General features: G+C 40.4%; 1 protein-coding gene across 1 annotated transcript in view; it reads right to left on the bottom strand.

Moving 5' to 3' along the window:
• esrrga (estrogen-related receptor gamma a) overlaps positions 1-17,727 on the bottom strand; it is a 65,660-nt gene that overhangs the window by 5,008 nt on the left and 42,925 nt on the right. The window contains exons 7-8 of the mRNA XM_028442293.1: positions 1,965-2,071; positions 1,717-1,879 (exon numbers count right to left, since the gene is read on the bottom strand). Of these exons, the coding sequence (XP_028298094.1) occupies positions 1,717-1,879; positions 1,965-2,071 (270 nt within the window). The remainder of the gene's footprint in view (positions 1-1,716; positions 1,880-1,964; positions 2,072-17,727) is intronic.

Raw genomic sequence — 17,727 nt, 5'->3', positions numbered from 1 at the left:
AGAGAGGTATAGTGAGTATTGGTAGGTAGTTAGCATAGCATAGATTGTTCTTTGGAGATTTTATAGTATAGACTGGGAGTGTCTTAACTGCTCCAGGAACCCTGCCATCAATTTTTTTTTAATTTCCCGGCTAGATGCAAGTCAGCCAAAACCTCAGGGTTTAGTTAATGACAACTAAAGTGGAGCGTAGTTGTGCAGTTATACAATACTTTGGTATCAATCCTTATCAAAATAGACTGTTTATATGAGTTTGTTTCAAGCACCTGCAACCCACTGAAAAGACCCAAAAGTGGGTGAAAGGTAAAATCCTTATGCCTTATTCCAAATTGCAAAAACAAAGTTATCAGCAGGAAATACACATGCATAAACCTAATGTCAGTCACCCTCGCAAAACCAAGTCACTTTCACGATGGTTTTGATTAAAAGTGCACTTTTAGTTTTCAAGCCATTAGACGTGGCTTCTGTTTGAATCGTGACCCGCAGTAAAGTCACACATAAACCAGCAGATGTTAATGTGCATGAGCACATGACCATGTTACAACACACATGTTAACATGGAACTCACAATTCAGACACTCACGGCTCTCTTGTTTCCCATGGCTAGTTTAGCTTTCTTTAGATGTGAGGCACGTTTGCTAACATTTCTTAAGGCTTGGCTTCATTAATGCCGACGATTAGCATCCTGTGAATTAATTAGTGTCAGTGCCCTTCAAAATGCTAATGACAACATTCTGTTGTATTGAAAAGCTGTTAAGCGGGTGGGCAACAACACATTTTGGAGATCAGATATTTTCATTTTAAATTAAGCAAATAATTGACCATTTCCACTTGTCTATGACAGAGATCAACCATTTGATCATATTTTAAAAAAGTGGTTTTGGGTTGGATCAAGTCAGATCAATACATTTTGAAAAAAGAAGCATGTGTAATACGTACTTATACCAGTGGGAACAATGAATATAAATTATAAAGGTGAAAAAATCTTTTGAAAAAGCAACATATTTATTTGTTGTAGACCTCAGCGTCTGTATATGTGTGCGTGTGTGAGTGCATGTGCGTGTTGACGGTAGCACCGCCAAAACAAAAGGGCCCACTACCTCACTATTCACAGTTCTCCGATTGCATTCTCCCATTTAAACACATTGTATTGACAGCTCCCCCCTTGTAATTAAAGAGTACTGAAGAGCTGGCCAGCTTCCAAGACAAAGTTCAAAAGACGGGTCATGGGAGGGAGTGTGTGTGTGTGTGTGTGCGTGCGTGCGTGTCAGTCAGCTGTCGATGCAGCTGGACACATCAGTGAGGGGGCTTTATCGACAGATTTTGGGCTGTAATGATTTCACCTTATTTAACAGGCATCTGAAGAGACGACTATGCTAATTGTAAAAGGGATCGCTGCTGGGTTTGGGCACTGGTTTTATGTGATTTGATGACATGCATTTTATAGTGGTTCCAGTGGTATGATGGTGCTTGATAACCCTTGGTAGTATAAAAACGCAGATCCCATTGACTGCGTGTGTGTGTGTGTGTTGTGAATCACGGCTTAGTGTGTGTGTATGTGTGTGTGTTTGGCAGCCTAGTACTGAAATCGGCTGTCTGATGGTTCATCTTAAATGAGCCCCAGGGGACAGGGGATTCCTGGGATTAACTCTGTTCCAGCAGTCCAACACAGATGTGCAGACGGGCAAAAATATCAGCTGAGAAAGAAAAATTTCAAACCTGAGTTAGCCAAAGCCACAGCCTTGAGAGTGACAAATTCCTCTTTCTCTAGTTTCATTGATTTGTATTTCTTGACCAGCTGAAGGATGGCATTGTTCAGGTCCAAAAGTCCAGCGAGCTTTGACTGGTCCTCGTCCATTATGTAGTCCTCAGCGTAGACCAGCTGCAGAGAGGGTGTACACAGGTCAGTGTCAAACACGATTATTTACTTTATGCATCAAACTGAAGCTTGAAATAATATGACTTACCTTGTCTTCGAAAGACAGCGAGCGATAGACGACACGCAGGATTAAGATTTCCATCCATGCACTCTGCAGTAGACTCATCTGGTCTGCCAAAGACAGCGTAGAAAAACCTGGTCCACGTTGAGACAGAGAGGAAAAGCAACTGGTGAATAAAGCTGTTAACAGCCATAGCGATGCAGTAACACTCACACAGGAGAGAAGTAAACAAAGGTAAACAATACAGCAGGGTCAAAAGCTAGTTAAAGGGTCAAGATCAACTCCCTTCCACCCCCTCAGCGTCCACCCCTCATCCATCCACTTGTCCAGAGTCCACCTTTTCTTCATCCTCTTCCTCATCTTCCTCTCTCCCCCTTGTGCCCAGGGGCTATTCTCTAGAGAAAGGCAGGCCTTATCTCCCCCTGACACAGCCTCAATGGATCAATGCTGGCCATCGCCCTGTGCTGCTCACATACACACACTAATTGCTGCTTTGGCCTCAAAACTCCTGCTTTCTTCAGTGTCAATCCCAGTCTTACTATTTGCCTACCTATTTACCCTACTGGCTCACCAATCACAATCCCTTGTATGGTTGTGTCATTGTCAGCTCAAGACCACCATGTGACAGAGTCTCCTTTCATATTTTTAGTATTTAATTCAGTCTTTTTGTTTTCATTGGTCCTACTTTTCTAAGGACTCCTCGGGATCACAGCTGCCCTCTCTTTGCACATCTGATCATTCACACCTGCCCATCTGCTTATGTGTGTATTTCTGTCAATTTAAGTCTTCATTGGAAAAGCAAAGACAGTGGGCCATGTGAGCCCTCCTGTGTATGTGTGTGTGTGTGTCATGGCATCTGCATGCTTCTTTTGGCAGGATTCTGAGAAGGTTGGTTTTTCTTCAGCAACATCTGGCGTGATGTGTCTTCTCCTGAGATGTTAGCTGTGTGTTGGTGCGTGTGCAGACGCATGAGGGGCTCTAATCCTGCAGTGTGTTGATGGGTAATGGCAGGTGTCTCATTAAGTTCAGGTTGCAGGCTATTGTTGGCTGTAATGTGCTCTAATTCCTTTTATCTCTTGTTAACATCTTTGAGAGCATTGTGCAATATACTATAGATACTGTACACTGTTGTGTACACCACACTTACTGACAGACACACAGACACTCTTACAATATGACATTCTGTGTGCATAGAGCTTTTTAACAGCACACACACATACACACAATGTAGGGACAAGTTTCACTGCCAACATGCAGCGCCTCATACTTCATAAAATCATCAGAAGGGATTAGAGGTGAATTTCTGAGGGTTCTTTCTCTTCCACCCTCTCACACAAACGCACGCACACACACACAAACACACACAAGGAAGACAAATAAAGACTTTAGTGTTCTTACCATTTCAAGACTCAATTTGAAATGGAAAAAATATGGACCAACATGGCTAAAATTAATAAATGTACTAATTTTACATCTAAGACCTCCCTACCTTTGTAGTCATGTGACTCAGGAACCCAGAAATAAATACAGTATGCGGTCTAAAGTCTTATTTTTACTCACAAAGGCAAAAAAAACCATTGTTGTGTTCTACTCCATGTCTACTCCCATGTTAAACTTACAGAGTTGGTCTCACTGGGAGAGTTTAGGGCCCTTTTACAGCACCTGAGAACAAAAACTTCACCTTGTTCTCGTTTTAACTAATTTATTTTTAACTATTTGGTGGCTTTTATAGTTTTGTCTTTCAAAAGCTCTTACTCTGTGACTGTACTTTTTATTGTTTTCAATGTACCCGTCTTATCTACTATTTACTTTTATTTTTTTTTTAAAGAAGATTTTAGTATTATTTTAACACTGTAAACTTGATTTATGTACTGCTGCCAGGACACACTTGTAAAATACATTATCCTGACTAAATAAGGGCTAATGAAATGAAATCAGGAGAGATGTTGTAGGACGTTAAATTGAACAGTGTAATCAGCTGTGTGTTGCTTATGTGTTTTCAGTGCTTGAGCATTCATAAGTAGAACAGGTTGAACTGATTTCCCAACACTTGGAACATTTAGTTTGATAGACGTTTTAGAGGTAAACCATCCTCTACAAAAAAAGGTACAGGTTTGTTGCTTTTTTGAGGTTGAAGGTCAACTGAAAGGTTGGCCTTTTCAGCTTCATTTTATGATCAAAATATATATTGGCTCATCCACAAACACCTCCTATCTAATTACACATACAGTGCAACTATATGCACACACACACGAGGAAACACCGATAATTAAAATCCCTGGAATTAATTTATCAGACTGAAAAAGCTGGGTTTTTTTTTTTTTTTTTTTTTAAAGAACTTGTCAATGACTTTTATCGTAGCAAGGTCTATGTGTGCGTGCTCAAGTGTGTGTGTGTGAATATTTAAGTAATTACCTAAATATGTGCACACACCGTTTTTTGACTGCACTTTATAAAACAGTACATTAGAAAAAGAAAACACATGTTAACTTGTTGTTTTAATCACTTTCCTCCCCTTGTTAATACATACATTCCAATACACACGATTCTATAGCGTTGCAAATGCATCAATAACTTTGTGTGTTTGTTGGTGTGTGTATGTTTGTGCGTGTGTGTGTGTGTGGGAGAGAGTGGAAGAGTGTGTATCCCTCCCTCTCCCCTTCCCGCCAGCCTGTCTGCGTCGTTCAGCCATCCAATGCCTCTTATCTGTCTGATTAATAGGCGGCTGGCTTCAGGACAAATTAATTAACAGATAACGCCATCTCTCCTTTCTTCCCCTCTTCCCCTCCCCCTCCTTCTCATGAAGCGATCGATACAACAGAAGAAAAGAAACATCAATGGGAATTTAGTGCTGATGATGGAGAGAGAGAGGTATTGATGAAGAAGGCGTAAGAAAGAGCGATAGAGGGAGAGAGAACACGGAAGAGGGGATTGTTTGAAAGGAAGTAAAAAGGTTGTAGGAGGCATGGAGACCTTTCTTTCATACCTGTGATTTGACTTGACAAAAGAAGCTTCCTTATTAGGCCTTAATTGCTTTTTCATTCTGCACCTTGTTGATAAAACATCAGTGCGAGGAAGTTTGAGTGTATTTATGAGGATGTAGAACGTCTCTGTCTATGTGTGTATGATGGTTTAGAACGTACTGATCCTTTCCTGCAATAAAATGAGAGGAAATATTCTCTCATATTCAGCAATATATATATATAAATATATTAGTGCTATATTTATAATCTAATCTAATCTTTAATCTATTACTTTTTTCTCATTGGGAATCAGAATTTGAATCCAACCAAATAGTTTGTAGCTACTGCTGCTAGGTCAGTGCAAAACTAGATATCCTCGAGTTGTAAGCCAAACTACAAAATCATAACCAGATAACCAAGTATGATCTTTCTCTTTTTAACCAGCTAACAGCAGAGCATGTACAGTATTTGGCTAAGGTTTTGCGTGGTGTATTTAAGAGCGGTAATGCCCCTGGTCTGTCCTTCATTATTCTAATCCACCAACTCTGCATGTTGGGCTGGGAAGATGCTGAACCTTTCTGCACATAGTTTTGAACTGTTAGTGCTGGCATTCTACTAGTTGGTTTCATTTACGTGTTGCCAAGAAAGTACACATCTTTTAAAATCTGTATGTTTCTGCTTCTTTGTCTCGTCTTAATAAGATAATGTGTAACTTTGACAGCTATAATACATGTTCTTTGAGACTTTTTCAATTTCTTGTTCCTTCCCACATCTATGACCACTTGCCCACCACTTGTTTTTATCAACCACTCCTATGTCTGTTTGGCAGTGAACAGGTTGGTTTTCTTACTCTTGCAATCTCGGGCGATAGTTTAGTCCACCAGCAGCTGGTGTTTGGATACCCTGGTGTTTCTGCCAATTCCTTTTTGTTCCTTGCTCATGTGTTGACTCATGTGTCTACTTATCTTAGCCGCTATGATGCCTGACAGGAGCTTCCATGTTGTGGAGAGACAGGTTATTGGCCGGTAGTTGGATACGATGTTTCCCTTCTTGGCATCCTTCACAATCATACCCGTCCTGCCTTCACTCAGCCATTCTGGGTCTGAGTCCTATCCCTCAGCAGCTGGTTCATTTGCTCTGCGTTAATGGAGTGCAGTTAGCCTCTTCAGCCAGTATGTATGGATCATATTAGGGCCCAGTGCTCTCCGGTCCTTCGTCCTTGGCTGTTTTGTGAATGTCTGCTATTGAGATGGTTGCTGGTTCTGGTTCAGATCAATTGTGGTGCCTTCCCTGTACGTTTCCATCTCAGCTTGTGGTTACTCTGACCTGCTGTTACTTCCCTGCCACTGAGAGAACATCTTTGCCGCTTCCATGGAGAACTACCTGTTTATTCACTTCTTTGGTTTACCTAAGAGAGCTTGTTGTAATTCCCTGGTGCCGTTTTATTCACCATATTGCCTTGTGCATATATATACTGCATCTATATATAAACAATATAAGAATTGTGTGTGTGTGTGTGTGTTTGTTTTATACATTGTCTGACAGTAAGAGGCCACAGTGCACTCATGCAAACTTAATCTCTACTGCTTGCTCTCCCTTTTCCTTTTTCCCTCTATCAGATACACACATGAAACAAACACACAAACACACACGTCAATTCCCAATCCACCCTGCGGCCTGTTTGTCTGCCAAATGAGTCCTGACTGCACGTTTACACCCAAGACCACACACACACACACACACACACACACACTCACACACACGCACACAATAGCCCTCAGCCACACCTCTAGTTGCACACTACCACACACACAGAGGAGGTTTTTTTTTGTTTTTGGATGGTTATGGGGCAAATGGGAACCACTGATGCTGATGAGTTCCTGTGCAGTATCTTGTAGAGTGTGTTTCTGTGTGTGTGAGCGCTCTTAATAATGTGACAGGTGTGCAAACTGGTTTGGATGGCCGACTGCTTCTGGTTATAATCGCACATCTAGTACCTCAAGCATAGGTCAGTGGCACTTACTGTAAGTTTATGAAGAGGGGATTTTAAGTAAGCCTTTGAGTCTAAATTTGATATGGGTAAACACGAGTGGGGACATGTATACTTTCATTTAAAAAAAGTCTACAAGATCTTTCACGTTAACGGTAACTGTGTACTGACAATGTAACATGCACCTCATATGTTGCCTGCCTTAAGAATGTGTACTTGAGTTTGTGTATCTGGTCTCCAAATTTCTAAATATACATATATAATAATTATATTAATAGAAGTAAGAATTATGATAATGACAATTATTATATTTGAGGGGTAAACAGTTCACAATTAAATTGTTTGCCTGTGAGAAGATAAAGTAGCATTGTCTGCATTCTGCAGGGGACAGATTTAAGTCCACTGACCCACTGAGTTGGAGATTGCATGAATACATGTGATGGTTCCAACAGTTACTTTCGCATTGCTGCACTGCATGGGAATAACTTTGTGCGTGTGTTTGTGTGTGTGTGTGGCACGTATGGACACAGTCTTATGTTGCTGCTTGGCTTCACCTCATTCTCCATTCTCCTTGACTGTGTGTTCATTTGTGTTTAAATGTGCCCACTGTGTCGCCTGCTGTTCCAAGCCAGAGCTCTATTCAGGTGCTCTGTGAGAACGTTTGTGTGTGCGTGCCAGTATGTGCACACATACTGTTCTGCACCATACGGACAGGCGACTACTAAAATGAACACTGACTCCCTTTGATGGTATTGGCTAAGCTGAAACAATGCACACACACACAAACTCAAAGCAGCTGACCTAATTACGCAGATATACTGAACAAGATAAAAAAATAAAGTAAAAGCTAAATTAGTGGAGTTTGAAGACACAATTACGCACATATGCTATACACACAACATTCCCATGCATCTACTTATACGATCAACTCGTGTAAAATGCTGATACTATACTAGGTGACCTGTCCAGGGTGTAAACTGCCTTCCACTGTGAGTCAGCTGGAAGAGGATTCAGCACTATGGACTTGATCAGCATAAACAGGGATTGAAAGAGGACAGATGATCATTACCTCTGCACCAGATTTCCAACAGGATACAGGGGTTGGGAGCTCTTGAGAAGATTCATTCGTTGAAAGAGAGTAACAAAAAGTAGCAGTTTTGACCCAAGTCATCACCTTTTCAAGACCCAAGTCTGCATTTTTTGGGGGTCACTATTGTGTAAGATTTGCAGATATTGGAGAGCAAGAATTTGTCAAGTTTGAAGCCATAAAAACTGAGATTTCTATTTCTCATGTTTTGTCAAATTTTCAAAAGGAGCCTAAAACAGATCTAGTATATAGTTTAAAAAAACAAAAAAAACAAGGGATCTAGCGTGCTAAATTAATAAGTCCATAGTAAAATGCAAAAATACTTATTTGTATAGAAATTCATTGGCAAAATATGGCTTCTTTGCATTGCACGTACTTGACTTGAACCTTATAGTTTACCTTTGCTCTTTTAGTTTTGTTGGCTGGAAAATATTTTCCCATTTTGTCCCCCCCTTCCCCCTCTCTTCTCACCCTTTCGTCTTTTCTGTGTGCGGCCTGGGGGAGAGTAGAGCAGTCACAGGGTTGCGGCTGCCTCTAATCAGTGTGAACAGCCAGCTAATTACCAAACCCTCAGCCCTGGCTGACTGTTAATTGCATATATTAGACACCATCAGCAGCCCTGCAAGATTAACACTTAAAATCTTCCCATTGGTGTAGTGGAGATGAGTGCCCGTTGAGTGTGTGGTAGTTTGTGTGCGGGTGTGTGTGCGCGCCAAAGACGGGGGAGTAAAGGCTAAAGGCGGATTGTGTGTGGTATTAACTGTATGTGTGTTGTGTGTGTGCTGCATCTGAAGGTTGAGGGTGCTGATATATAACACTTAATTAGACCCAAAATGGAAATGCAGCAACGCAGACAGTTGATGAGCGCTATAGTGATTGTTGTAGTGGGGATGCTGGGGTGAGGCGGCTGGTCGTCGAGGGCAACCACAAGTCTCTGTAGAGACGACAGATGGAGTGACATTAAGGGCATCGCACTGGAGCCATTTCAAATAATAAAATATCAATATTTACATTTTCATTACCCACTTCTTGCTCCACCAGGCCCGTGTCGCAGAGTTTTTGTGTGAAAAAGAAAGAAAGCCGTGTGAGGGCGTGTGTGCTGGTAGCAGCGCCATAACGTAGTTGTTTTTATCTGCTCAGTTCATCTATTGTTCCTTGATTGTCTACTTTTTTTAAAATTCTGCCTCAATTAAAGTATTGCTGATGCAAGCTGAAATGCACGCTCTGTGTGGATAGACACTGTATTTGTACATAGATCTGTCTGAGGAATGAATCAGTTTACAGAGTTTAGTGGTTTACCTTGGAGTTTAAGAAATTTTATGTTACAATGTGTGCCGCTATAAATAAATCTATTTGCTTATCATTCCTTCTCTTATTTTGTGGTTTCTCTTGCACAAATTTCCTGATAAGACGACATCTAGTGCAGAAGTCAAAATTAATTTGCTACCATAATGTAGCCAGATGATTATTTTAAAAATAATGTTTGTCTGTTGGTATTATATTTATGATAAAACATGCTTTGATGCTAAAAATTGTGACATAGAAAAATGCTGTTTGAATGCTACAAATTGGACAAAGTACCTGAAATATTTTGATGTATCACCTAACTTTACAACACCAACAGCTCCTATCCAGACCAGAGTGTTTGTACTGTATATAAGGTCATTGTTGCTGTTTTGATTCTATCCGTTGAATCCCTCATTGCACCCCATAAAAATAAAACTATCGAAACTTCACAGGGATTAATCTAACGTTCACAGATTAAAACTGTGGCCTCCAATATCATTATCCAGGACAATAATTGTTAAGCAGAGCTCAACAATTGACGAAGAGACTAAACGAAGAGATAGAAAGGGAAAGATGAAAAGAAAAAGCACACAGAGACAGAGCCTTTTCGGCAGCGCCAAGCCTTAATGTCGTAGCTCCAAGACAAGAACATTAAACCTCATTCCACCTCCTCATCTGTGTCTGAAAAAGCCTGGGCAGAAATCTTAATTAATTGTCCAATAGTGCTGCGGGGTCATTATGCATTGCAATAAAGAAGCGTGTAATTATAAGATTTAACAGCCATTACCAAGGCCAGAACTCATATGTCATCATCAGCAACCAAGCCAATGGTTTGGTAAAGCTGTGTGTGGCATGATGGAGACGACCCAGACACATACCACATACAGTGTGTGCATAGAAATATTGCAAAGGGGGGTAAATAGTTGTTGCTTAAACAAAACTGAAGCATTCAATGTAGAAAAAAAGGTGTGCGGTGTGTGCATGTGGTGAGTGATGAAAAAGCTCAGACTGAAAAAGTCCGGCTCATACACACAAGCACTCAAATCCGTCAGTCTGACCCAGACAATAAGGCAGCCAGCTGTGCTAGCAGACTGCGGATGAAATATCCCATCAAGATTAAATGGACACAAAAATACTATCATGTTATTACTGCTACGTGTGTGTGTGCGCGCGCGCACAGGACGACTCATTTTGCTGTTGTTTGTAGTGCTTGTATGCTGCAGAGTCACGTATTATGCAGAAAATGAAGCACACAAAGGTGAGAAACCCCTTGACTTGAGCAACTTTAACAATGCAAAAAGAACATGTTATATGTGGACAGTGCACCAACTGTTAATTTAGAGCAGGGATGGGCAACTTTGTCACAGCGGGGGCCACAAATATCTGATCCGAGGGCCACATTATCACATTATCAACATGGATGTCAGCATTAGAATTATGATCATTGTATACGGTGGGGGGGTTGTCTTTTTGTCATTGTGGTTTTGTCAGTTTTCTATCATTGTGTGTCTTTATTAACTTTTGGTGTTCTTGTTGTGATTTTGTCTATTTTTCTGTCATTTTCTGAATTTATGTTGTGGATTTATGCATTTTTGGGGTCGTTTTCTGCACTTTAATGTCATTTTGTGTAATTTTGACAGTTTGTGTGCCATTGGAGCTATTCTGTAGTGTGTGTGTGTGTGTGTGTGTGTGTGTGTGTGTGTGTGTGTGTGTGTGTGTGTGTGTGTGTGTGTGTGTGTGTGTGTGTGTGGGGTCTTGGGTGTAAACGTGCATTTTGAGTTTTTTGTGTGTTTTTGTATACTTTACGCTATTTGCTGTATTTAGTGTACTATGTTTGGCTTTCTATTCCATTCAACTTCTTGAAATACACTTTTTGAGGATTTGCTTCGGGGGGCGCACAAAATCAGACCGAGGGCCACAATGGCCCCTGGGCCGCCAGTTGCCTATGTCTGATTTAAAGACTCCAGCTAACCTCAAAACCGTTTTCTTTTGTCTTTTTAAGAATTTAGGCACACCAATCAAACACCAGCAACATTTTACAGCAAAAAATAAATAAAAATTGTAAACAGTGAAAAGATGTGGCATGTTTTGAAAAGAAAAATGTTAAAACTAATGAGGAAAAGATACACACGAACAGTGGGAGAGAATAACTGTTTTTTAGCTGTGATATTTGTATGATCCAACTGTCCCGATATTCACTCGTTTTCACAGGGCGCAGGGTCTGGTATGTAGAAAATATATTGTGAACATTGTTGGATCCTTACAAGAGTTTCTAGATTGCTTTCTCTGCTTATGTGTGTGTATGTGTGTGTATGTGTGTGTGTGTGTGTGTGTGTGTAATAGCACACTGAGATAGAATTGGATGATGATGGAGTTTGGCCTGTGCGTGGTTATGATCATCTATCTTTATGCCCTGCTAGCATATCATATCACCTTAAGTCATCTCTCACTACCTTCCTCAGACAACCACAAGCACACGAACACACAAGGCCAATTGAATGTAGTGAAGGCTGACTATTTGCTAGTAATAGCTCCACTAAAATGTATTGCAGAAGCTGCATGTGCTGTATTGTTTGTTCCTGCTCGTCTGCTTTTTGCACACTGGTGCTTGTTTATGGTGCATCTTTTCAACAATATGTGGGTCTTTCTCAAAAGTCTATATTTAGGTGACATTAGTGCATAAAGTGTTCACAATATCTATCTTGTGTGTATAAAAAAGAGAGAGTTATTTCATGCTGATTTGTCAGTGTACACAGATTGCAATGGCTGCGTTTTAATGGCTGCTATATTGGATTTGCAAATGTAATTAGATTAATAGGAAATGCAGCAATGGGATCTTAAGCACAAATCCCCAAACTTCAATATTTATCATGACTTCACAACTAAAACTAAAACTTTTTTCCACTAAACAATGGATTTTTGGACTCACAATCTCATTTTAAATATATCTCACATAAGATGCTTTAATACTATTCAGTTCAACTTTATTTATAGAGCACCAATTACTACAATAAGTCATCTCATAACACTCATTATTCACTTCATTATTCGTATGTGATCTTAGTTACTGTAAGTCAGATATTGATTATCTCTTGTTACAAACTGTTGGGACTGTGTAAAACTTTCTATGTAACCAGTGGCCTGGGGGTCACAAATGGCCATTGGACTAACTTTCTGCGGCCCCCAAAGTATACCCACAAAACGACTTCCAATAAACACACAAAATTACAACAGAATTAAACATAAAATAAAATTAAAATAATCAAAATCAGTTGAAAAACTCACAAGATGAATACAAACGTACACAAAAATAGAAAAATGCATGAAAACAACATCTTAATAAAAATAGACAAAATGGCAATAAATTAAGCAAAACTGCAACAAAAATATTCCACAATGACTCCAAAAACATGACATAAAACCCTTTGTTATTTCCTGTATTAACGCTCAGATTGGCCATTATTCTAAATGATGACATTAATGCTTATAATGTGGCCCTCGGATCAGACCATCACATTTTTGGGGCCCCGCAGTGATAAAATTTGCCCATCTCTGCTCTTAAAGCATGTGTGATGTACAAACCAAACCAGTAACACAAAAAAGGATGAATTTATTATAATTTCCGGTCTAAAAGCCGTTACTTTTTTCCCATGCTTTGAACCCTGCGGCCAAAACAATGACGCGGAAAATTTGTGGATTTTTCCGGATTCCATACATCATGCTACCAAAAAATCGAGCTCCATCACATTAGACCAGGTGGACCAATGAAACTGTTTACATTAAATCATTCACGCTCCCACTGAATCTTTCTGAACAGTCATTTTGTCATGATGCACACTCCCTCATCATGGAAAAGACACGGAGAAATGTTGTCAGAGAGAGAGAGAGAGTTGTATAAAGTAAGAAAGTAAAAGTCGGCCAGTTTGTAATAGAAGGAAACAAACTGCTTCAAGGTATTAAATCGTGAATGAGAAGCTTACGTAAGGAGGACGGACAGACGGAGACGGAGCAGAGATACAGTCTGTATCCAGGCTGTTCTGATCTCCGCTCCATCTACAGTAAAAGCAGCCTCTTTATTACCAGGACAAAAGGAAATGATAAACAGCATAAAGTTGCCTAATCACCACGTTTAGTTTGCTTGGAAGTGATCGCGTCTGTATCGCTCTGCAATAGTTCACAAGAACAGACAAAGTGGTGTATCAGTCTGGTTCCAGTATAAAGTGACCATAAAAAGCTGTAAACGAACAGATATGCAGATACAGAGCAGTGATGAGGTGAGTTTGTGTGGAGGAAACTCATCAGTGCAGCAGCCTGCCTACATGTCCGTTCTGATTGCCCGAGTCATCTGAAGGACACCCTCATCAGCCAATAGGGAGCGGCTTATGTTATGCTGCGGCCTTTGGATGGATTTTTCTTAAAAAACATGATGAATTATTGGACTACAAAATGGAGTGTTTTATAGTCTGGAAATTACGGTACACACAATAGTGACTAGGATTATTATGTGTCATATCATATTTACATGCCTGCTCTCACCAACAGTATTATTTTTACATAATTAAACTTCATACATGAGGCAGGATCACAAAGCGCATAATATGAAACAAAAACAATGCAATAAGCATGAGGAGAAAATTTCTTTGTTTTCTCATTTTGATGGCAAACTAGCAATTTCCACAGACTTAATCCAATGAAGGCATCCTAACTTAATCCAAACAATAAGCTCAGATATCAAATATTATTCTCCTAATTTGATTTAATCAATATTTGTTTTCTTTGGCAAACAAGAAAGTGTTTGTACAGGCTGGAAGATGGTGGAGCATTGGAATATAAGATGTCTCTTTTGCATAAACATGGACACACACCTAGCATGCACACGCACACACAGAGCCTGGTTATGTAGATGCAACTATGTCAACAAACAATGGTAAAAGGTCTTTATTAATAATGCACTTTATATTAACATTGTAGTCATAAAGTGCATAAAACACCCTCTATTCATCTATTCACACACCAATGGTGTCTTAGGTGCAATGCCAGGTACTAGCCCTTCATCAGGGGCAGTTAAAAGTTCAGTGTCTTTCTCAAGGGTACATGGACAGGCAGGCTGCCAACTATAGTATAACATTATAATAATTCTACATTTTCTTCTCAAAAAGAAGGCTTTATGTATGCTGTGAATTTTAAAAATGGGATGAAATTGGATTTCACATTTAAAGTCACACTAACTTTTGGCCACTAGGGGCACTAGACCGGTAACTTTCATGCGCCCCTAGTGGCCACAAGCGCTGCAGCACAAATCAACAAAGAGTCAGTCAGTGGGGCCAGCCTCCCTTCGTCTTTTGATTGTGTATGCAGACAGTAGTTGACCTGTAACTTTGAGATAAGGATTGGCTCGGGCTAGGGTGCGAAGCAGGGCTGGGTTCGCGCCACGGCTACAGTCTATGGGCTGGAGCAGCAGCCCCCACCGCCGCCCTCCTCTCCCCGCCTCTCGGCCTTCCTAGCCACATCAGTGGTGCTTCCCCCCTACTCCCTGGCCTCGCCACAGTCAGCCCCTTTCGCCAAGGGTCGGTGAACAACGGCGGGGAGAAGAGTGCGGTGGTGGCGGCTGCTCTTCCAGCCAATAGACTGTAACTGCGGCGTGAGCCCAGCCCCACTTCACACCCCAGCCCTGAGAGCCAATCCTTGTCCCGAAGTTACGGATCTGACTTGCCAACTTTCCTAACTAAAGAATGCACGTTTAATTATCTCGGCGATTAGTGCACCAACAACCCTACCATATTGTGCTCTTTTGGCTGTGAACAGAGGCTAACTAGTTTCAGCTGCCCACAGGAATGGGGCCGGGTCGGAAAATGCCGTATGTTGTAACGTCACGTGTGAACTGTATATAGCCAAGCCTGTGGTCACGTGACTGCCGTAAGTGAAACTTCTCCAGGCATTCTCCAGGTCACATGTCCTGGTGAAAGACAGTCCGTCTCTCCAAACTCACATAGTCAGTATTTCAAGAGGGAAGCCCTGCTCGGAGCATTGATACTGCCAAGTGCTGTACATTGGCCTGAGGAATCATTTAAAATAACTCACATGGGTCTACTCTTTGGGTCAAAAAGTCCACGGTGTGCCTTTTAAAAGTGAAACTTTCAAACGAACTCAAGACAAATTGTGAACATAACAAAAGAAGGAAAAAAAATTAAAATGTTTCAGAGGCTTCAACTTTGTGGTGTAACAACTGGAGGAGAAACTATGTTTTTTGTGTTAAGTTCTTTTCCCTCTGATTTAACATTTTGTTACCAAGCCCAGTAACCTCTTTACTGATAGATGACATCACGTGGCTTAATGAGGTAGACTGCAATGTGACATCATCACTTTGTGGGGTTTCAAATAATTTTCGAAATGTAGAGCGATTCTAAAACAAATGCACACACACACACACACATACACACAGGTCTTGCATCTCTGGGAGCTCATTGTGAAGTGTTATAACGTGTGTCAGTATTCATTTGGAGGCCTGCACTTTCAAAGTCACGGATCTGAGTCTTCATGCAAATGTCCGTGTGGAGGAAGGGGGTGGAGGGGCTTTCCCTTTGGCTACTGAGACTCAACATTTGATTTGCTAAAAGGAGCAGGACACTTCTATTAATCAACATTTGCTGACTACTGGCTGCCTTTCTGGCTGATTGACTGGAAGTGTAGTTACTTGACTGACTGATTGGCTAACTAACAGACTGGCAGGCAGTCTGAATGGTGAACCGCTTGACTGACTAACTAAATTCTCTAGTTAAAGCCATTTATTACCTGTCCAGAGGAGAAATAACAGAGCAAAACAACAACCACAAAAAAAGCAAGACAAAGCTTTACTTATTCAAGAGGCCTTATTAATTCAATGGCTGACACATGGAGATGGATAAACCCAAAGGGAAATCCTATAACTGGTGGCTGACAGAATGGGAGAGAGGGCGATAAATGGGGGTAAGATCAGGTCAGAGAGAAAGAAAAGCTATAAACTGTCTAGATTATGGGTCACATTTTGCAAATATTGTAATGACACTAATGTTACATTACAGAAAGTTAGGTTTGTAAATTTGGCACCATCCAAAAACATGCATTAGTGCATTGAGAAAAATAAAACGTTTTGTCCAAAGTACAAAAACTAAGGGAACACCACAGGTAAGTGACTAATAACTCACCAAGAGGATAAAAAGGTAATGTTTCCTATTTTTCAGTTTTATAAAGGAGGTTCCTTATGTTTTGTGCAGTAGTGGTAACCTTTACTTTTTAAAACAAAAATCAAAACCAAGCAAAAAAACTAGGACAGAGTGAAAGACTGGTATCACTCTACAAAAGTATACAAGCACTTCATTCCTTTCATACTGATGGGAGGCTATGTTTTACCTAAATGGAGGAGTACCAAAAGGAAGCACTTTCTTTTCTTTCTTTCATTTTTTCCCCCCTCAAGAAATCCCAAATTTAGGTGTGGCTCTTGCTTGAATAAAAAGTAAAACAAAGGTTTCACCCCATTTTTGTATTAATAGGCATAAAAATGACCAATATCACTGTTCAGCTTAATCAGCTTTACCAAATGGGTAATATTGCAGCTGCAGCAGTAAAATTGGCAGCAGTTTGGAAAAATATGTACATTTGCATCTTTTCAACATTCAATCACCACAATCTAAACTTTTCCCTTACATACCGAGTAAGAGAATGGACCAAACTCAATACCTTCCCATCATTTTTACAGCTCAATTATGCTGCGCTAGTGCAGACACAGACCTCTTATCCTGAGAGTCAAAATTGCAAGTGGAATGAAAGTAAGACATTTAGAAAAATCAAGAGAGTTAGAGGAGATAGGGAAGTAAGAGGAGATAGAACACCAAGAGCATAGCTGTGAGGAAGTTGGAGGGGTGGGGGATGGCTAAAGACCTATCTCCTTTTGCATTAAAAAAAGAATAGTAGGGATGTTGGGTGCAGGGAGGGAAGTTAAAAGCCACTAATGGCAAGGGCCCCTGGTTCACATAAAATATGTTATATGGTCTCATTCATTGATTCATTCATTTGTTCGTAGCTCCTTTGACAAGCCAAGTGTTCGCCTGTCTTTCTCTTTGTGTCCTAAAATGGAGATAAGAGCAGCTAGTATAACTGCCCTGGTAGTCATTGGGTTATTATGGAGGAGAAAGTGGGAGAGAGAAGAGAGCAGAAAAGAGAGGATGAAAAGCTTAACTCTACTGACAGATAAATAGCTCATTTTGAACGGCCTTTCTTTTTATTCACTCTCTCAGGCACTCCTGTTTAAATATTTGCTGCTCCTCTTTCTCTCACTTGACTGCACTTATAGTTCCTTTTTCAAACACACCTACACACTTAATGTCATGTAACCTAACATGAAAGTGGTGTTGCTGCTCTGAGAGCTATTCATTTGACATTTATTCTTTATAAATTCATAATAATGGACACCAAGGCAATTTGTGC

The sequence above is a fragment of the Gouania willdenowi genome, chromosome 3, assembly GCF_900634775.1.
Source record: "Gouania willdenowi chromosome 3, fGouWil2.1, whole genome shotgun sequence".
NCBI classification, from domain to species: domain Eukaryota; kingdom Metazoa; phylum Chordata; class Actinopteri; order Blenniiformes; family Gobiesocidae; genus Gouania; species Gouania willdenowi.
This window is presented reverse-complemented; position numbering and strand designations above follow the sequence as displayed.